Here is a 22,726-nt window from a genome sequence, read left to right as displayed (position 1 = left end):
AAAGTAAAACTGAGAGACTGGCTACAGGGAAACACAAGAACATTTATTGAATACCAAAAAATAGTAACTGTTGTTTGTTGTGTGTTTTTTTTCAGCAAAATGTTTTATTACATTTCTTTAACCACTCACATCTATTTAGTTTTACTAGTATAAAAACTGTGAAAAACAAAAATTAAGATTAAAAAATATGAATTTTGAATTGAACTAAAAATTTACATTCTTCATTTAATTTAGTTTCTTTTTTTTTTCAGAACAAAGAAACAATATGCTATTACATCAGTAGTTGCATTAGTAGTGTGATATAATATAATAATTTCTAATATAAAGCATACATTTCAAATTCTTAGCTAGTAATCTCTATCATTAACAGTCTGTGAATATCTGGCAAGACAAAATTATATGGTAGACTGGTCCCAAATCATTCTGAATGATGATCATTCTACATTCTTAGAAATGTAGGAATTTTATCAGTTGTATATAAACAACACTCAAGCATATGTGAGTTTACTGAACAAGTTATATCCATTCTAGTTAATAATTACTATGTGCTAAACATGAGAATTGGTGTACCAGATTCCACAAAGCCACTAAATTTCCAAATTTCCAATAAAACAGACGAGATGCTTAAAAAACATTGGCAAAATAAATAAATAAACTGCTTTGCTTTAAGGAAGATTGTATTTTCTGTAACCATATACAGTATAACAGACTTTGACGGTAGATCAGTTTTGCTCAGTTATAATATATCATGTTTTGCATTTATCATATTTATTTGCTTTGAAGCATTGAATAAACATAGAATAAAAAATACATCAGTCACTGGTTGTTCCTTTAGTTTTCAGGATGTCAACTATAGTGGCAGAGATCCATGTTTCAAATAGCAGATAAGCAGGATTGAAGGGGTGACTGCAAAATTGCAGGTCCATCTCTGTGATCTGTAAAATCCAGCTGCATTTCAAGGTTTGGTTCTACACCTCTTGCTCTTATTCACCTAAACATCTCATAAACTTGCGGATTCTCCTTATGATTTATTTTTTGTTGTATTTCATCCATTACCTTGTTACAATTTTCTTATCAGTGCAGCATAGTTTTGCTTGTGAACATTCAGTGACATGCAAGTCTTCCATAAGCACAAATTCCATATGTTGTCTCAGGCTTTTTTGAACTATTGAATGCATTCCTGCTATGTATTTGTTACACAAGTTCTCTCATATATAAAATGACACAGTCAAGGTCTTCCAAACAAATTGGATTCCAAACCAACCATGGTCATATAGCTCTTCACCCATTAGTCCTACCATGCCATCGGATCTGTCTATACTATGAATTTTTGCCTTTATTTTGCTGATGACAGTAAAATAGAAAAGTAATTGTGATTACCATCTTTGTACATTTCACTGAATTTCACTGTACTGATACTTTATCTTTCCATCCATTCCTATGTCCTCTGTGTTCAGTTGTTATATCCTGACTAATGTGGAGAGTACATTCTAGCCAAGCCACATGGCCTCTGCAGAGGGCCCCAGGTAGTGAGAAAAATACTGCTCTTTTACTGTATATCTGCAACACACATTTTATGGAAAACTACAATATAAATGAAAATACAAATGTTTTCCATGAGAAAAACATCTTCTTGTTCACCATTGAGAATCAGGGTGCTGAAATAAACTATTCTGCCATAAAAACGGCATGCTGAAGTTTCATCCATGGATTTATTAATCAGTAGGAAACCCTGATCAGGGTTTTTAAAAAATCCTAAAATTTACACAGCTTTTTAAGATATGTTTAAAAATAATATAAAAATAACATAACATAAAATAATAAAATAATAAAATAATAAAATAATAAAATAATAAAATAATAAAATAATAAAATAATAAAATAATAAAATGCCAAAAAGCAAATTGGTTAGGAAAATTTAACAGAAGAAAATTTAGATTTCTTCAATCACACAGCACAAGATTGTTTCTTGTTTGTTTCCACAAAGAATAAAAATACAACGTCTTAAATATTTCAAACATTTTTCCTTTAAAGAAATACAGGCAACAATAACTTTAAAGTAGTGTTTATCTGGGCTCTGAGAAATGGCATGACTTCTATCATTCACATTTAGAGAAGTATTAATGGACCTATGAGTATAATGGCTTTCTGGAATGGCATTTCATAATCTATATTGCGATACTATGTATGTTCTTGACATTTCTTTGTTTAAACATTTGGCAATAGAGAAATCTGTATTCAGAGTTCAAACACTGAAATGCAGTGCACAAATAGGATTGGCTTTCAGCACTTCTAATGACACCAAAATTAGCCATAATAGCTTTGGGAACTCACTGATTCATTGTCGTTTGGATTGTTATTTCTGAAGAGGTGCCTGAACATAGAGTCATCTTGTGCTGTTCTTTCTTTCATATATTATCAGGTTAAACATACATAAATAGTGTATCAGCTATGAAAACAGATTTGCAGTTTTAGTGAGGAACATTAGTGAGGCCAGCTAGACACTTTGCAAGATGTTGCTTCTTCTACAGTTGAAGCTCTTTGTGAGATCTGGGTCAAAATTAATTACGAACTGCATTTTAACTAATGATTTTTCAAGCAATCCTGTTAATTACTTTACATTTTAATTATATATGTTCAAGTATTCGAACAGACAGATAGCAGAGCAATCAGCAGAGTTCATATCTAGATGGATAAAATTAATACTAATTTACTCTAAAATCCCCAAGGTTTGTGGCTAGGATTTAAGCCTAGATTAAAAATTGGCAAAGTTTGGTAGCAGAGACAAGGGGATGAGTTTGGTTTTACTTTCTAGTTCAGACCAATCTCTGGCAAAATTCCTTCACTTTAAAATATCTCTGCAAATCAGAGTCATTTTTGTGACTCCTTGCTTGTGTGTTGTGTGCTGACGGATGTGCTATTCATTCTACCCTTTGCAGGAAGATAGCAGTGTGCAGAAATCTTAAGAATCTGGAGGATCAAAGGTTTTGATACTTAATAATTTTTCATATCTTCCTGAGACCAGTACAATATATTAAAAGCATTATTTCACCTTTTCACTGCTTTAATGCAATATCCTCTCAACTACAAAACCATTGTAGTTAATACTGCTTTTTCAGTGGTAGAAAAATATATGTCCTGAGATACTACTCCATCCTTTGGAATCAAAGTATGAGGTAGTTTTTGATTTTCTTCACTTTTAGTCCATACAAAAATATGCTACCATCCCAAATGTTATGATATGTTACAAAAAGTACCTCTTCTGTAGTGAGTATGACACATTTTTCTGTACCTATGTTCTTCACAACTAAGAAGGTCCTCTGTCAAAGCCAGCTTTCTGAGACTCCATTTCCAGGAACAATTTTCTAAAGTGACAAACACTATGGGGAAATCTGTGCTACTGTTAAAAAACCTGCAACTGAGTTATTTGCAGTACTGTCATGCTGACTTCCAACTCAATAAGACCAAAGAAATCTCAGGAGGGGACTCTGCTAATAGCTTCTTACTGACCTCCTTACATCAGGCTCTTCTGCTGAATGGTGGCCCAATGGTGAATATGGCAAATGAGGTGTGAAAGCACAGATTTTTGTATTTTTTTTTTTTTATAAGACTATGGTTCTGACTCGTCAGGGGAAAAAAGAGAGAGAGAGAGAGAGAAAGAGAAATGAGTTATACTATAGATATATTTTTCCCCTAGAATTCTCTGCCTCAGACCTTCCATCATGGAAACCCAAGCATGACCTGGAATATTAATTGTGTCAGGTCAACCATACTGGCAAATGTATCATTTGTTACCCAGTCATCCTTAGCATTACATTAGTATTTTGAATCATTTTGCATTTCTAACACTCTATCATTTAGTTTTCTCTCAATCATTTTCTTATTTTTATAATTAATGGTGGCATATAAAGAAAAAATAATCAGAAAAATATATATTAATTTAATGAAGGAAGGAAAAGGAATCAAGGAAAAATGTCTGTGTGCATGTTTTAAATATTCTGTATCTCTTCCACTTCTTATCCTAATCTTAGTCTACACTGTAGCATTTTTGTCTTTTCCTGTTTATCATTTCCATAAGCAGAGAAAAAGTTAACTGTTACTTAACAGCTACTGTTCTGAAAATAATCACACCTGCAAAATTAAAAATCAATGAAGTTGAGCTGAAGAGTAAATGTAAGCATGAAGTTAACAGAAAATGTATCCTCCCTCATGTATTTTAAATATATTTTACTGTAATTCAACTAAACTATAATAAAGGTATGCTCTGTTTTAATTATTTTTCCATATCAACTCTGAAAGTTGGAAATAATCAACACTATATATCATGAATATAAATGTTTCATTTAGCATTCATTTATTTCTGAAAAATAAAAAATACCTTTGATGGAGGAAGCCTTTTCAAGCAACTGCCACGGTAAGAATCTAAATAAGGTTCTACTTTCTCAGTCTGCTCTTTTAATAAGGAGTTAAATGACTCCTTCTTCAAAATGCATATAAGGAGACAGAAAATACTTCAACAAAATGAGGAATTAACTTTAAAATTCTTTTTTTTCCAATACATTTTGTACTAAAAAAAAAAATAAATAAATAAATCTAAGCAAGCTGAGAGAAGAGGTAAGAGATCTTTAAAAGCCATAAAAGTAAAAGCATGAAGGAGAGCTGTGAATGAAATATTTGCTAGAGAAGGGATTGCTGAATCAACACTGACCAGTGCACTTCATCATAATTATCAGGACATACTACTGCCAGGGGATTTATAAAAATCCCACTCAGCAAATAATTGCCCTGCTGTTAGGAGATAGTCGGAGTGTTAACACACTGTCACAGTCCAGCGTTTAGTAAGATATTCAACATTCAATTACTCTTGCTGAGAACTAAAAGGAAATATGATCATTTCTCAGCTACTGCAGTTATGCTTCCACATGAATTCCAAAGAACAATCTTGTTAATCCCCAGATATAGTTTGTCTAGGAGGTAAAAGAAATACCTCAAAACATTAATGATTCACAAGGAAAAAACAAAACAAAACAAAACAAACAAGCAAACAAACAAAAAATCTTGTTTAAATGATGTTGCAGCAACATCTGTAAGAAAATGAATTTAAAACTTCTAAATAACTATTTTTTTAAAACTTCTAAATAACTATTTATGTTTATTACAGGTTGTAAAATTTTTCTTTAAATTAAGAAAATAAAGGGATAACATCTTTAACATAAAATGTATTGGGGAAATAGTCATCTATTAAAAATTTGTATATAATATCCTAGTAGCAAGTATAATAAAATGATGTCCACTAAATCAAATTTGAAACTTCAAAATATTTAAACCACATGACAGTGTCTTCTCCTAGGAATAATCTGTGACTTTGTGATTAATATGGACATATTTTTATATGAGAATTAACAGATATAGCATAAGCATTATTCAGATATTGGAAAAAAAAAATTCCACATTCCAATTCAAAAGAAAATATCCTTACCATGGCTGATAATAGAAAAAAATGTCACCCATCCAGCAAAATATATAAATGTCAGTTTAGTGCTCACTGAGTTAATGCTAGTCCTTGGGCCTGATCCTGTAACCCTTATAAAATCATACTTAGGAATTGTATCTAAATAAGAATTGGAGGACCTTACCTATTATTATAGATAAGGTATTTTAGCTTTGTTTGAGATAGAGTTTTATGTAAAGACTGAAGAATTCATAAATGAGTGATGAGTAGTGTATATTCTTTCAAGTGGGATTAATTACCTGTCTTCTGCCTAATATATATTCTGTTTAAACAGAGTAATAGAAGCATTAATTATTGTTATTCTGCTTTTCAGATTTTAGTTAGCTTAGTTCAGTCCTTTTCATCTCTGAAATATTTTATTGATACCAAAATAATAGTACAATCACATTTTAAATACACATTTGTAAGTAAAACAGGCTGCAATTCTATGGACTATACAAAGAGGTGTCAAGGAAACATTCAAGTCCCTTGTCCTGGCCACAGATCATAAAATCAACCTCTAAACCTGCAGAGACACTAAGCTCTGTTGCAGGAAGCAGAACTGTAACTGAGTCTCCAAATAGGCAAGAATTGCTTGGGTTTAGACAACAAGATTAAAGATAAATAATAGCTTAATGCATGGATCACTATGTCACGATATCCAAAACACAGCAGACAAACAAACGCTGAGGCATCCCAAAAATATATTCTTCTTTCACTGATTGACTCTATGACCAAGGCATGTTCTGTCAAACCTAATTCTTATGCAGGCTCTTGATGACATGACTAGATCAGGAATAATAACTTGAATGAGTGAGTGATGGCATAGGAAACAATACTCATGATGAAGATACAAAAGAGACATTCAAAGTTTTTTATTGACTTCACATGTGACTTCTAACTGATTTCAAACAAGCAATTTTAACTTACTTAATGACTTTATTTTAGAAATAGGAATGGTAAATTACATTAGTGTTATCATTTGTTCTTTAAGTGCTAGAGTGAATATAGGATTATGTACAAATTCTACAAACCTCTAGAATCATCCTGCTTCTACAACTACCCTGTATAAATGGAAATTGAAGAAAAATCTCTGAAAGCAGTTTCATTATTCCATGTCTCAATAACTGCATGTGAAAACACAGTTTTTATTTCCTTACTGCACAGGAATATTTTGAGGCTAAAATTATTTACACTCATTAGAAGTTTCAAAGAACCTTGACACACTTATGTAAATGTGACATTATTTATGTCTTTAAAATTAAACTTTCTTCAGCTTTCATTGTGATAATGCAAAAGATTAGCTTTATGAGAAAAAAATCAACTTGAAAAGCACTCTTTTTCTTACTGGAGAGAGAAAAATTTTTGTAATTATACCATTTTGAATTTGAATCTTTGAATTTGTAACACTAGAGGTTACCTAGGGCAATTATACCAAAAGACTGGAGAACCTCTACTTGCTAGAAATAGAAATCATGTGGAAATTTACTTTGTTTAAAAAAAAAAAAAAAGAAAAAGGGCAAGAGAATTCATTCACTTCTCAACTAACAAAAAAAAAACTCACAACCAAATGATGTAACATTTAATTGATTTTCATTGTTCCTTATGTCTGTTGCATTGTGTTTACACATGAATCTTCCCTTACTGATACAGGTTTATTCTGACAGATTTATTAAACAAATTGCTGCAGTAAACCTATAGGATCAGACAATGATTAAAACCTCAAAAAGTGGCAGTATGTTTAACAAACCACTCTTCAAAGAGACTAATAAACGATGAAGTGAAGGGAGGTTTAAGGTCCTAGTATTGTAAACAGGAAAGAACAAAGAAGAGGGAATGAAGCCATGTTAGTTAGATTAGTACAGACAGTCAGAAATGAGTAGAAATATGTGATATGTGAAATGAATATGATAACAAAACAAACAAACAAAAAAAAACAACAGCATTTTCTTAAAAGACTGTTGAAACAGAAAAACTGGAAGCAAAGAAAATGTAAAATAAAGATAAGAAAACAAACAATATATGAGGGAAGATATACAGTTCTCATGATGCCCATTGCAGGACAAATGCATTTCCCAAATCAACAGTATGTATTAGATACTAAGAAAGCATTGAATATTGAATTGAATATTGAAACAGTACAAGTTAATGAAAGAACTTTACTATTATTTACTATTATTATTCACTTGCCTAAGAGATGAAAAACAACAGAATTGGTGTGTACATCACTCATCTTGAAGCCTCGTTAAAGCAAGGATACCATCAGTGCCACTTCTTAATCAATGAGGTTCGCTGTTGAGAAATGTATGGCATTTTATCTTCATGACTTCTCCCATGCCATCCTTAACTTCCCTTTACTTATGCACTCATCTCTTATTTAGCATCTACTTCTTCTGCTATTATAGGTTCAAAAGTTACCTCAGGAAGACCACACATCACATCAAACTTGTATACAAACCAGTTGGACAACTACACATCATGCGACTGTATTCCAATAACTGTTTCAGGAACATCAGTGGAGCTCCAGACTGTGCAAGTGTGAGCGAATGTGGCTCTGTGTGTGAGCTATTTAGTTCATATTTGTACTGTTGTAATTTCCCTGCAATACAGATTCTTTCTTAAATGTTTGTACCACAACATACACAAAGCCCCCATTCAATATATAACTCCCTCATCATTTTTCTGACCCTGCAGCAATCCAACCCTTTTGCCACCTCAATTGACAGTAAAACACAAAATGTGGTCATGTTTTTTTTCTAAGTTCTCAGCATGTACACTTCTGATAGAACACACAGCTTGTCCTTTAACCTCTGCCATTAATCCTACCCACAGGAGTAGAGCAAGAATTTTGTTGCCCAGAAAAAAACACAGAAATACAGATTATGCAATTCAGATGCTGAAAAAGTTTATGTAGAGGGACCTTCTAGCTAGTGGATTTTTAAATCACTAATTCTGAATACAGAGATCTCTATTATGCTATGCTTGCACATGCTTAGTATGAGTGACATGCCTTGTAACAAGCTATTTAACAGCAGCTCTGGGAAATATCACCATGCCTACATGGACAAACCTTTATACAACTCAGTTGTAGGTCTTTGCATGGGATCAATAACAAAAAAAGAACTCCAGCTTTACATACTATTGTGTATTAAGTTCTTTTTAACAACAGATAATTTTCCAGTGTAAAATCATTCTCATTTCTTTGGACAGTAAATTACAGCCAAATTTTCTTGCTGATGTTAAAAGTAGAAGGTATCTAAAATGATTTTATAATAAGGAGACTCTAGGAAAAATAGACAATGTAGTGCTGTTGCAGAACATGGCTAAAATGATTAAATTTGTTCTATTTTTAAGTTCTTTCACTCACTACCTCTACAAAATAGAATGAGAATGAGAAATGAGAATGAGAATGTCTTTTTTTTCTTTTTTTTTTTTTTTACCAGGGAATGTATGAAAGGGAGAAATTGGAAACACTTTCACTTAGCACTTGTACTTAAATAAGACTTTTGAGAAGAGTGAATGGGAAGGACCCAGTCTTAGGGAGTGGTGGAAACTACTATTTGACTTTTCACTGACGGGAGAAATACATCTGGAATGGTGCATAGCCATTTAATTCTTATAGAAGGTAGGTCACTGGACTTGTTGAACCTCAGTTTGTTCACATGGGCCCACTTCTCAGGCTTGTCCAGGTCTGTTTGGATGGCATCCCTTCCTTCAGTTGCATAAATTGCACCACTCAGCTTGGTGTCATCTGTAAATTTGCTGATGGTGCACTCAATCTCATCATCTATGTCACTGATAAAGATAATGAACAGCACCGATTCCATAACAGACCCCTGAGGGGCACGTACCACTTGTCACAAGCCTCCAGCTGGACATAGAGCCATTGACCACCACTGTCTGGGTGCAACCTTCAAGCCAATTCCTTATCCACTGAATGGTCCACTCTTCAAGTCCATCTCTCCAATTTTGTTTCAAGTATTCCTAGAATGAAGAATCCTAAAGGGCAAAAGCTGGCCTCAAAGTCTAGGTGAACCAAACATTTCTGAGTGTGCATACAAATAATTTTTTGAGTTCAGAAGCAGTGAGAGTAACCCTCTAGATATAAATATTTCTTTGTTCAGGTACAATGCCTTTCAGAAACACAAACAGCTTAGTTACTGGCCACTTCTAGTTTACCCTATTTTGTCCTTCTTTTTGACAGGAACATTAAACAGCATTAACTAATATTCCTTCACCAGCAAACTGAGACTGTAGGTGTGTATAGTGTCCCTTGAGGCACAAGAGTTGAATTATTTTCCTATAGTGAATACCTGTGAATAGAGTGATACATCTGGCTTCCAAGATGGAAGTGAATATACAAAGAAGGCTTGCTGATCAAACATACCTGTCAGAAATACTGCAAGAAGGATTTAATGTACATTGAGAACCCTCTTGAAAGAATATTTTATAAAAACAGAACACTGTAGCATAAATTGCTTTATATACTAATGCCATTAAAATGTAGCTGCAAGTCTGTCTGAAAGCTAGGAAAGCTCACTCTGTCCTCTTTAATTTAAATGGGATTTTTTATGGTACAAGCTTTGGAAAGTAGTGAGAAACATCTGACTTCTTGGCAGAGAAGTGATGAGTGATTAAACATCCATGGATAGGTGGGGACATTCAGTGATTGGGGCACCTACATTAAAAAAAAATTAACCATTTTAGTTCATCTTCAGGAAGTATTAGTACTTATAATGAATGATAATTTAATCCCCTGAATGTTTTAGAGACAGGATAATAAAATTACAACAGTAAAGAGGGAGGAAATAAAATGTAAAAGGTAAGAGCTAATTCATTCTTCATGCTAGCTCAGTCCTTGGCCTTTCCTGAACAGGCACTGCCAATAGTAACAAATTATGTATAATCATTTTGTGATGTGGACTGTTCACTCGGGACTAAGCTCAAATGACCAAACTTGCAGCCTTGTCTCTTAAACTGTGCATCTGAAGATCAAAGGACAGTGCTTTATCCACTGAATCCTCACCTTTATAAGAATAAAACTGCCAGGTGTCCAGAGACAGAGTTGGTGTCAAACAATGTCATTTTAGACCAATTGTTTTTCAAGTTCTTACAGGACAGCACATTATGTTAGAAGCATTTTAATCAGTTGTGCCCTCTGAATATTCATTACTCTGCTCCAGGAAGAATTTTGTGGATTTAATTTTTCCTCACTTAGAGCATTTATACCTAATATAAGCGCAGTAATTTCAATAGAACTAACTCCTGATTTCCAGTAGTGTAAACAGGGGACACATATACTCCATGTAATGCTAATGAATTGCAACCTCTGTTGGCAGGAAAAATGTAATTAATAAAAACAATACAATTATCAAATTTATGATAATTTAGCATTGAATTGAATTTAAATACAGAGTTAAAATATTTTTATCATATGAATTGACAAACAGGAAATAAAGACTGATGTAATTGATAAAAGTTATATAATTTTGAGTTCTACATTAACTACAGAAAATCAAAACAAAAGCTCTGAAAAAAAAAAAAAAAAAAAAAAAAGCTGAAACGTAACTTCATAGCATGTTTTTGCTTTGTACAAAAAAATCCCTAATCCAAACTCCATGGAAGTCTGATAAATGACTTACATTATCCTAAAGTGGAATTGCTTATGGAGCATGAGTGTTACTCAGAGTAAAAGCAGCAAACTCCTGGGAAATGTTATCTCAGTTCTAGTTCTACCTATTTCCAGACTACTTCTACCAAAAATACTTACTTATTTTACAGCATCAGCTGCTGTATCACTACAAGTCATCTTTTTCAATGTATGAAGGCAATGGGGATAAATATGCAGCAAATACTGACCACATTTCTAAGCACATTAGTCTTGACTCAACAGAAAGATGACAAGACACTCCAGCAGGCACTGAGAATTGGAGGAACTACTACAGTCCAAAAAGATAACACATCTTTTTATTGGCAGCTATTGAAGAAATGCAATAGATTTTTTTATTTTCATTTTTAAAACAGTAAAGACCTACTATTATACATGGACTTTATTTTTCTCTTGCAGCTCTAAATGACCAAGTTGCTTATGAGCGCTATCTGTTCATAAACTGCCAAATGATATCAGGGAAAATTGCCAACATTACTAAAGAGGAAGGAGAATGATGGGCTTTATTGTTGCTTGGAGTGGAAGAGGAAATCAGCAGACACTCATGAAAAGGAGGAGAAAGAATAAGGCACTTTGCAATTGCATATTCCCCTATGACAGAATACCAGAGACAGTATATGCTGTGAAAACAGCATGCTGCAAAACAATACTGCAATGAGAATGAGTCAACTTGGTCTTCAAATGAACAACAATCTAAGGGCTAGTGTTGTGGGCTTATGTTCTTTTCTGTTGAAGTTACTCCTTCTCTGAGAATCATCAGGAGATAAAGGAACTGGAGGAATACAGAGGCAAAAGCTCTGTAAAATGTTCTTTAATAATCCGTAAATGGAAAGCTCTACAACAAATGTCCTTCAACTACAGAAAATGGGAGAGTGTTCTTGGCTTCTCATTATATTGCTGCAGTGCCTCATTTTATCACTTTTCCCTAAGCATGTGCTGATGGCCACTGTCAAAGATAGGATGCTGGGCCAGGAGATTCTTCAGTTTGACTCAGATGAGTCTTCAAATTGGTCAGGGCCGAAGAGAAAGAAGATTCAAGAGTCTGGGTAGGCATACAAACACAAGTGCACAATTCATGTTTTTCAAGGTCTCAATACTTAATGCATTCAGAGAAAAGATCCCACAGAATGGAGGACAATCTAATCTCAGCAGGTTTTATCACAGAACATGAAATCCAGTTTTGGAAACAAGTCCACCAGCCAGAGCAATGATAAGCTGCAATGATATATGTATAACACCACATTCTTAATAATGTCAAAGTTTTGCAATTGTGTGACAAAGGCTTCAAGTTTTTGTAGACATTATACGACAAAGAACTTTTGCTTTCTGGACTAGTTTTACATTCATTTTTCTCTTAAAAAAAAAAAAGGTAATTATTTAAGAATTTTTGGAAAATTATACCAGAATACATTTAACTGCTTAGAAGCGGAGAGGAAAGTTGGAGAGAAGAGAATTAAATTCCCTTTTATTTCACCCAGTACATTTGCCTGTATGGAAAAAACTAAAGAGTAAAGGGAAAAGATCTTTTGCACCTCTGGTTCCCTAATACTTTTCTCAGTGACAGAAGGAACGATAATAGCTTTTTTTTAAGCTATTAAAAGTTTTTTTAAGCTGTGAGGCTCAGAAGACTGTTTCTATAGTCTTTTCCCAGTCTCAGTGACTTAAAAAGACATGCAACACTCTGCTCCTACCACCACTTCCCATGCTCTGGCTCCTTCCACTTACCACTGCCTTCTCCTCACCACAAGACTATCGACATGCAGGTCCTCTACCTGGGTAGTTAGAGTAGCGCTAACAGCAGTTACACGCTTGTTTTCAACCAGAATCAGACTCACCTCAGCATCATTGTCCATCTACAGATACTTAAACAATACATGTCAGTATTCTAGCTTGAATAGTTCTTTGGAGTTATTCTATCATATATTAATCATCATTTTAATGCTATGACCCAAATTTCCAAAATTTGTATCAAATGCTAATGATAGGAATCACTCCACCACACTGCAACAAATGAGGGCTCTTTGTACCAACTTCTCAGCCATTCTGTGCTTCTGCAAAGTGCCATTAATGTATTCAGTGATTCCAACTTTTGTTGACCTTACAGACAGCACTTTGCAAAGGATAGTGCTTCCTAAAATTGTTAGCCTTTTTTGTACGACAAAGAGCAGAAGGTATTCAATTACAGTGAGTTTTTTGAATACACAGACAGGATATACATGGGATATACATGTATACATGTATACAACAGGGATATATGCATGTATATGGATGATCTGTATAGATTGACTTATAGTAGAAAACCACATTAGATATCTAGTTCATTTATTAGTGATAGCTGAAAAAAAGGATCATTAACACTGCAGTGGAAACTGCACATTGTGATTATGGAATAATAATTTTTAAAAAATCTAATTTTTAAGTTTTGTGTCTCAAAAAGAACTTGTAACTCATTCATTGTATGACAGATTAAATCAATGAAAAAGATAAACAGAAATAGATCTGTGCTGTTATTTCTATTGCATTACCAATAATAAGTGACAAGAAATATTCTGAACAAAGGCAAAGGCTTGTTAAACTTGTACTATAATTTGTATTATGTTCATCATAAAGTCAGAATTTATCACACTGTTAAGCTAAAAATGGAAAAGGAAAATGTTGCTACATATATAAATAATTTTAAAAATTGAAATAGAGGATGTTATTTTTAAAACAGAATTTTATTTGGAAGACTCATGTTGCCACCTCAGATTTATTTCTTACTGTATTTTACACTAGAATCTTGCAAAAAGCAACCAGTAGGTGGAGCAGACAACATAATTTATCACCTGATAATTTGACTTTATTTCGTAATTATGTTCCCACAATTATGTAGGAGAAATTTTCTTCAAACAAAAGAAACCCATGTGAGTCAGATATTTCTTGGCTAGTTACTGGAGCTACTCACATATATAGCAAACTGATTAAAATCTCAACGTTTTATAACCATGAAGTTTTAGATCTCATACTTTATTTCTCCAGACATTATTTGGCAACCAACTTAGTTTAAATCAAATAAAAATTTCATTTCTTTTTTTTTCAAGCCAACTCTTACACCTGTAAAGAGCATTACATTTTTATTGTATGGGTATTGCTGGAAATACAGGAGAAAAACAAAAACAAAAACAAAAACAAAACAAACAAACAAACAAAAAAACCTGTTACTTAGTAAAGCCAAAAAGACAATTTTTTGTGTTTGGAAGCTGGCAGGGTACATAGAAAATTCTACTTTCACAGAAAGACAAACAGTAATTCTATGGCAGCAAATTAATATTATTACTGTTAGTAATTATTGATTATGCAAGTAGCCAAACTTGTTTAGCTTTGTTTTCTTTAAAATTTTTTGCTAAAATAATTATTTAATTCAAATGAACAGAGTATGTGTAGTAAAATGCTTGTGTAAATACAGTGTACTTGTAATAGGAAATAGCCATATTTTGTTAAGTTTCCATGGCAAAATAAATTCAGTTGTTTGCAAAAAATATAGGAATATTGTAAAGTGTAGTATAATAGTTTACTCTTTTTATAAATAAATCATTTCCCTTAATGTCACTGTTTCATAGCAATGGAATTCAGTACACACACACACAGAAGAAAGAAAGAAAAATTTAAAAAGTAAAAAAGAAGGTAAAAAAAAAGTGAAGAACTGTAAATAAAACAACTTAAATGTAGGTATGCCTATATAATATTTTGTAGCAAGATCAAACTCCTTTTGCTTGAGATTAAAGTGTGCACACACTTATTCTGCTCATATTTGGAGCTGACTTGAAGCTGTGTAATTGCTTTAATTCTACAGCTAATATACCATGCCTCTCAACAGGGCTAATTAGTTTGGGTTCAGCCCCATGTTATAATTCCAGTTTTGTTTGGAAAGTAATCAAAGCAAGCTCGTATCTTTCTAATAAGACTATGTGTATTAACCTATACAATAACTATGTGTACCTGGTAACAATAACAGCAAATAATGCATACTATTTTTTTATTTTTATTTTTTTTACTTTATAAAGGTAACAGTTTCTGGAAGAAATACATGTAAATGTCTCAATAGGAAGCTAACATAAGAAAACAAAAAAAATAACATGCTGGCTTCATCATAGGCCATGCTTTTATGTAAGTACTCTAAACCCCTGTATATTTATGACACCAGCATTTGTAAGATTTACTTTTGGAAATGTAAAGTAATGCTATAAATTAGAAATTGGCACAGCCTTATATATGTATTTATAATCTGTGGAATAAGAAGAGAAAATTTTGCATTCAATAAAGGATTCATAAATTTTAAAGACAGAAGGGATCTCTGTATTGTCTGCTACATCATGCAGTGCTACATGCTTGATCATCTCCCTGCTTAACCTGTAACATATTTCCGAGTTGAGTTTGTAGGCTTCAGCTTGTAAGGAATAGAAATTGACACAACTTTCTTTACTAAAATTGAGGAGCAATAACTTCTTAATTCCTTTCTTTCCATAAGTAAACACACTTTTCTCCATGCTTGTAGTAAAATAAAAAGATTCACAACTATAGGATATATTTGAAACTATTATTGCAAATATAGATTTTTTTATTGCTCTCCGTATAACTTGCCTGAATATCTGTAGCCTTGATCCCTGAAATGGCTCAGCTCCATCACTATGGAAACTTTAGCAGATCATCTGCACAACTAATTGGGCTTTAGTTAATATGACTCTACAATAAATCCAGTTCATCACTCTCCTCTTTTCATTTACTATGTCCTCTGCTTAAAAATGATATTGTTTCCTTTACTCACTCAGAAGTGTTGGCTTTTGCTGCCTGGTTGTACTGATACAATGAATGGACCTTGCTCGGTAATCCAGTTAACTGTCCTCTGAAGACAGCAAGATGCAGTTGTAGTTAGGGCAGAACAGCAGGGATATTGAGAGCAAAATGCCAGGAGCAGACCATCAAAACAGTAAATTCTGCACCAAAATAATTTGCCCTCTATCTTAGGAAGATATCAAATTCTATGACTATATAGAATTGTGGAATACATAGTTTGATTACAATTATTACTTACTTCATATATATGTATGCTGTTTTTCAGGTTTTTTGTAAGTGTTCCTTTAATTTACATTCATTCATGTTTTAAAGTACTAGCTTAGAAAAAAGATGGTTCTTGGAGCATAGTTCTGTGATAAAGGAAAAATTTCTGTGGGCTCCGAGTCATACACACAAAACATCTTAGCAGGCAAAACCAAGTATACTTTTGTTGTGAAAAATACTGTTAATTAAATTCTAATTCTGCAAAATTGAGACCCAAATTCATCAGATCATAATAGTTACTGATGCCTGCTACTGCAGTCCTCCAGGTGGACGGCTGAAATATGGGCCTGCTTGCTATTCCTTAACAATGCATTACAGTTTGCTAAGCCAGTATTATCAGAAGTGAACTAAGTTTACTACAATTTTGTTAGATCACAAGTCTTCCAATGTCTCTAACAACCTACTTTTTCTGCTCCAGGTAAACATATTGATGTTTACTTATTTGGTTTACATAAATTGCTCATACATAATTTCAGCTACTAACAAACTCCCTTGACAAAAACCTATTCAGAAAACTTTTTATTTACTAGTATTTTAATGGGCTTTTTTTTTTATTCAAATAAAATTACTTTTGTTTCAAATAAAATTACTTAAATTTTATTTACAAGTTGTTTTTTAGTGACTGATATTCAGTCAGTGCAACAATATTTCTATTAATGTATAGAGTACAAATGATTCCCAAACAGAGGAAAAGATTAATTTTTTTGGCAGTAACTAACATCGTATTTTCCTGCTTTAATATTTCTTACACACAGATTATAATTAATTAGATATGAAAAGCAAGAAGAGTAGGAATCAACAAAAGACCACAAGTATTTAGTTCATACCAGCATACCATGATTTCACATTGTTCCTTATTCATATGAAGAACAACCAATTACCAAACATTTATGGATACAAAATCTTTTTTTACAAAAGTTTGCAAAAAGGGGACTAATAATAAAAGGAAAAACCACAAGCATTACCAATCATATTAATTTTGTATAAGATACATATACTGCCATGGTCACCTGTCTGCAAAGCAGCTTACATAAGAAATCTTGAAAAATATATCACTTTTATCAATACAAAACAAATTAATCAGTAAATATTTAAAATTTATGAGGCATTTCTATGTAAAAACAATCATTCTAAATAAGCTGATTCAGGCAGTTCTAGGAAAAGCTTTCACTGAAAAACTGCATTTACAATCTATCTTAAAAACAAGCAGAAGACAGCACTAGTCCCAGCATTAGCTCAATTAAAAAAGGAGGGGGGGGGGGGGAATGAAATCCCTTCTCAGCTTAATAACTTGTTAGTTCTTGACAAGTGCAACAACACAACAATAAGCCAGTCAAAATGAGTTTTTAAAGCGAGGTTATGCCCTTCGTGTTGTGTTATCACAGTGGCAGATCAAACTGCTGACTTGGACTCTTTCTGCCAGCAGTGCTGATGCTGCCTCTATGAAGCTGCTGTCATGGAATAGTCATGGTACCTGCTCTTGCCTACAGAAAAGCACTAAATTGAACTCGAAGTAGTGTCTTTGTGATATCTTTTCAACAAGTCATGTCCCATTCAGCCTGCTAGTTTATCTTTGTCAGGCTGGGGGCCCAAGTGGTTTGCATGAGCTGTCAGGGACAGGTATACCAACCTGCTCAGTACTAAGGAGGTAATGCATCTTTCGAGCTTGGTATTTCTTTTCCTTTTCTTTCTTTTCCTGGTCCTTCTTTTTCCTTTCATTTTCATTCATTTCTGCGTACTCTTGGAGTTCATTCCTGTAATAAAATAACTCTGCTAATTATATGCCAATAATAAAAGACCTGATCATGTTTTATTTTACTTTAACCCTTTTATAGCTTCATAGCTTTCGGCTATTATCTATTAGCAGTATACTGACACTACTGGAATGGAAAATTACAGTTCATTCAGTTCCACAGCAGCGTGGATGTAACTGTGAAGAAATAGAATTAAAATGCTAAAACTCTAAACTGTATATTAGTTCATGTAATTTAGTTATTATTTTGAAGATTATGTCAATTTGTATTTTAATAGTTTGATAAACTTGCATTTATATATGTCTTTTTGTTGTTATTTTTAAGAGTCATTTTAGTTTGAATTTTTCTAACAGAAGTTATTTTAATTTAGCAATGTTCCTTGAAAAAGTATCAAAATAAAAGTTGTTCACTTGTGTTTTGGTTAGTGCTTTGTGACATTTCCTTCTTATCTGCAAACAGGAGAGACGTTATGGCCTGAAAAAGGATAGTAGACATGGTGATAGTTGATATTCACTCCTGGGCCTTTTGGCCTTTTGTGAGTACATACAGTTGGAGAAGAACTGGATGTAAACTTTTTGTGCATGCTATGTCCTTAAGAGGAGTTTCCATAGCATTAGGTTTCTTGCACAGGTCAATTTCTACTCTGCTCTGATAGCAATGGTACAGGACACCACAAGAGACAACATAACTGCCTCAGAATACAGTGCATGGGAGAGGTTTACAAACACACAGTGCCATCAAAAAGATGGGTCTCTCTTCAATAAGGGATTCACAGGATCTGTGAATCACAGATCATTGGAAATGATTTCATTGTACAAAAAATAAGGAATTGTAGCTAATCCCAGTTCCAAAGAATGGAGATTCTAACTGAACATTTTGAAGACAAGTGGTCATGGATTCCCCCTCGATGCCTTTTTTCATAGAAACAAAATTTTGTGCTATTTGCATAGTGCACAGGTATGAAATTCTATTACCCAGTTCCAAAAGGCCAGTTTGATTACCATTTGTTATTTTTGTTATTACGAAATAGATAGTTCAAATTAACCTTTGTGCCAAAGACACCAAGAATATTCAGTCAAGCATTTAGATTGTTTAAAAGTTAATTAGGTGAGTAAACTCTAGGCTTTTTTTGTTTGTTTGTATGTTTAGCATGTGAGCATATGATAAAATAAAAAGCAAAGATAAATACACTGATCGCATATCTGGATCATTTAAATATTTCATCAAAACTGAGTATTTAGAGAGGTCCACATTAATGGTCTCACTTGTTCCAATGGATACTAAATAAGATGCTCTAGGATGAAGGTCAAATCCTGTCAAAATATGCATGTGGGTAAGTTTGCTAATGTGAAAAATCCCATTGGAAATTCATATTACTCCTGGAATTGTATTTAAGACTGTGAATCAGACTTATTCTAAATATTTTAATTATTGTAATGTTAAATTAGTTCATCAAAATATGTGAAAGAGCAATACTTGCTTTATAAACATGAAGACTGAAACTGCATTCTTAAAAGCAAGGTGTAATGTAGAATTTATATATATTTTATGCTATATTTCAAGTTTTTATCAACTATAATAAGTAAAATATTAAGTATTTACACATTTTATTTCAATCATACAAGAAAAAAATAGAATAAAAAGGAAATAGCGATTGGAAAACGTACAAGTCTTTCAATCTCTGGAAGTATTTTTTGTTGCAGTTTACTGTTAAAGTCTGCTAATACAATATTTCATACAAGGTTACTTATGAAGCACACTGACGTTTAAAAATCACCATGCTATGCTTTTGCAGCAGTGTAATTTTTTTCCAACATAAGATTAAATTGCAAAATAAATGAATTACTTAGAGTGGCATGGCCCCCATTTTGCCACCCTTCTCTTGAAAATTGCTTATTAATATGAAAAAAGAAGTTGGAAAATAGCCTGTTTTACTTTATGCATAGTGTTTTGGGGCCTCAAAGCCTGCAGAGCCAGACTAGCTGCACATTTTAGATTGTGTTGGCAAGCGGGTACGATGACCTTTCTGACCTGCATCTCAAGGCTATTATTAATCGCTAAGTAACCTGGTAAAGCCAAACAAATTTGTTTCCATTGAAGGGATCTCTATCTGTGTCTGAGAATTTGTGCTGTACCAAACAAACCTCATTAACTGTGTCCATTTTTGACAAAGAACTAGGAGTTGGAGAGATTGGTGACCTTTCTTTGTCCTTAAGGTACAGATTTCAGAGTCACTGCATGTAGGTACATAAGCATTTTTACTTGAAAACTCTTTGCTCTATATCAATCATTCATAAATAAATAGATAAACAGAAAAAGCACATAGTATCAACACTGCTCTTTTATTTTTTGCCACTTTACTTTCAATATCAGAGCATATGATCTGTTTAACATATTTAATACTATTTCTTGTTCTTTTTTGAATACAGGCATCTGTTCAGCTTTACCACTATCTATAGCTGATGAACCGTCTAGCAACATATTAATAGAGTTTATTCATGTTCTTGTGTACTCATGCACTTCTTCCAACAGTGAATATGGAAGCTTTGTTATCTAGAATACAATCTATGATGAAATCTTCCAAACAAAAATATTGATAAGAATACATTTGTGTTACAAATGTAATAATAACGGGATGTAAAATGTTTCTCATCATCATTAATACAAATTTACAAAATTATTTTGTATATTTAATATTCAGCATATGCTGAAATTAAATAGAAATCAACCACTGAATAATTTTTTTTTAAAAAAGGAAATTAAATAGAAAGAATGTCTAAAATTCTTGTAGAAGTTCAATACAATTCATGATCCTTTTAGATTGTACTGTCATTCAAATCATCATGATCCTTTCTGGATTGTTACACCTTTTCATTAATGCTGTACCCTAACACATTTAAAAGTTTGTGGTTTTTAAGCAGTTACAAGTAATCTTCAACATACTTTTGCAGTCCATACATTTTGTCAGTTGTGCTACAATATATCTATCACACATTATACTGTTCTGTAGAGATGTACAGAATATATGGATGATTCTGTCTTGGGGAAGAGAGCTCTTAAAATGATTCTTGTCTGAGAAGCAACACAAAATAAGAGGTATGTAGTGGTGCAAACATTGCTAGACTGGAAAGAATAAATGTTTTATCATAGATTTATTCTAAAGTTATTTGATATGTCTTATTTATCATACTTTCAAGGATTTCAAAGATTTGAATAGCAGCAACAAAGCCAGAGATTCTAAAAATAGACATGAATCTACTATTTCACTTGTTAGTGGATTAATACCCACACATTATGCATTGTGTAGTAGGTTTCACTGTTACTATACAGAAAAAAAAAAAGTGTACAAGAGATATAGACATAAATCTAGACTTCTAAATGGAGTTAATGTTACACCTTCAACATATTTCCCTGCTCAAAGAAAACAAATCCAATTTTCCATTAAAGTCAATTGAAAATTCCATGAAATTAAATGACCTTTGGATTGAAACCTTAAGTTTAGGCCCAGCTTTCTCTTTGTTCACTCAAGTTCAATCAGCGATAGTAAATAATGTTTTCATGGGACCATCTGATATTAGGAATACTGCCTATCATGCATGATCCATAACTTTCTTGTTTGTGGACTCTCAATGCAGTTTGCTTCAGGAAGAACTTTTTATGCTTTGGTGTGAAGGGGGAGAACTGAATACAGAAAAACATTTTGGCCTGCATGATTAAAGCTTCACCAAATTTGTTGAGAGAAAAAGAGTTCTATAAATGCAAAACATGTTTTAGGTTAATTAATAATTTTGTTATTTTCATAAATAATCTGCCTTCTGCATGACTTACAGTTAGAATAGTACTGCTTATTAAACTAACTTACAACTGAAGAAAAAAAAAAAAAGAAAGAGCAATTTATTTTAACACATAATTTTTTCATTATCTTAAAGCTTATCTAAGTATTTTAACAGCACCTACTGCATCTTCCTACAAACTTGGCTTCCTCTACATAACAAGTCTAACCAGTGTTTCTTTCACAGAGATTTCACTGAATACCTTTGTAGAGGAAATATGTGTAAATTTTGACAAATACGATGCTTTATCACAATCTAAAAACTGTTCAGAAGAATATCAACGTTTGTTAGCACAAGTTTACCATGAATTTTCTTGCAAAAAGGGAACATACTGAGTAATATAAAGTGCATTTTCTTTGAAACAGGTAATATTTCTTTCAATTGAAACCAGGCATAGGATCATCAATTCATGTGCTTAAAGACCACAATTAAAAATGATCACATGTAAGAAATCTGTGAAGTAGTTATTGATTTGTCAATGATAAAATTATTTGCTTTATATAGTTTGACAATAAAACATTTTCATATGACAAGGTAACTTATTTTTAGTCTGGTACTTCATTATGCAGTAGGCAGCAGTGCAGGTTCCAGCTATGAGATGCAAATTTGGTTGACAGTACTCCTGCTGTCTGTATAAAGGTTAAAAATATACACGTAATATTGTTCCTGGCACTTTTGGAAAGGGCTTGAAGTGATGATTTCAGCAAAATACAGATTTTCATAATTCTACATAGAGTTTCATCATTTTACAAATCCATACTGACCTACATTTATTGAACTTTATTAAACTATTGTGTTCCGTTTGCATTTTCATTGGAATTCTGTGATCCTTTGATTAGATAACCATAAAATAATAATAATAACTAAACAGAAGGGCATCTGA

General features: G+C 32.8%; 1 protein-coding gene across 1 annotated transcript in view; it reads right to left on the bottom strand.

Annotated features, from left to right (window-relative positions):
- SPATA17 (spermatogenesis associated 17) overlaps positions 1 to 22,726 on the bottom strand; it is a gene marked incomplete at its 5' end in the record, with an annotated part of 95,250 nt that overhangs the window by 38,451 nt on the left and 34,073 nt on the right. Inside the window, 1 exon segment of the mRNA XM_084512305.1 lies at positions 17,887 to 18,010. Coding sequence (XP_084368431.1) covers positions 17,887 to 18,010 — 124 coding nt within the window.

This window comes from Aythya ferina (genome assembly GCF_964211825.1).
Source record: "Aythya ferina genome assembly, chromosome: 3".
Taxonomy (NCBI): domain Eukaryota; kingdom Metazoa; phylum Chordata; class Aves; order Anseriformes; family Anatidae; genus Aythya; species Aythya ferina.
This window is presented reverse-complemented; position numbering and strand designations above follow the sequence as displayed.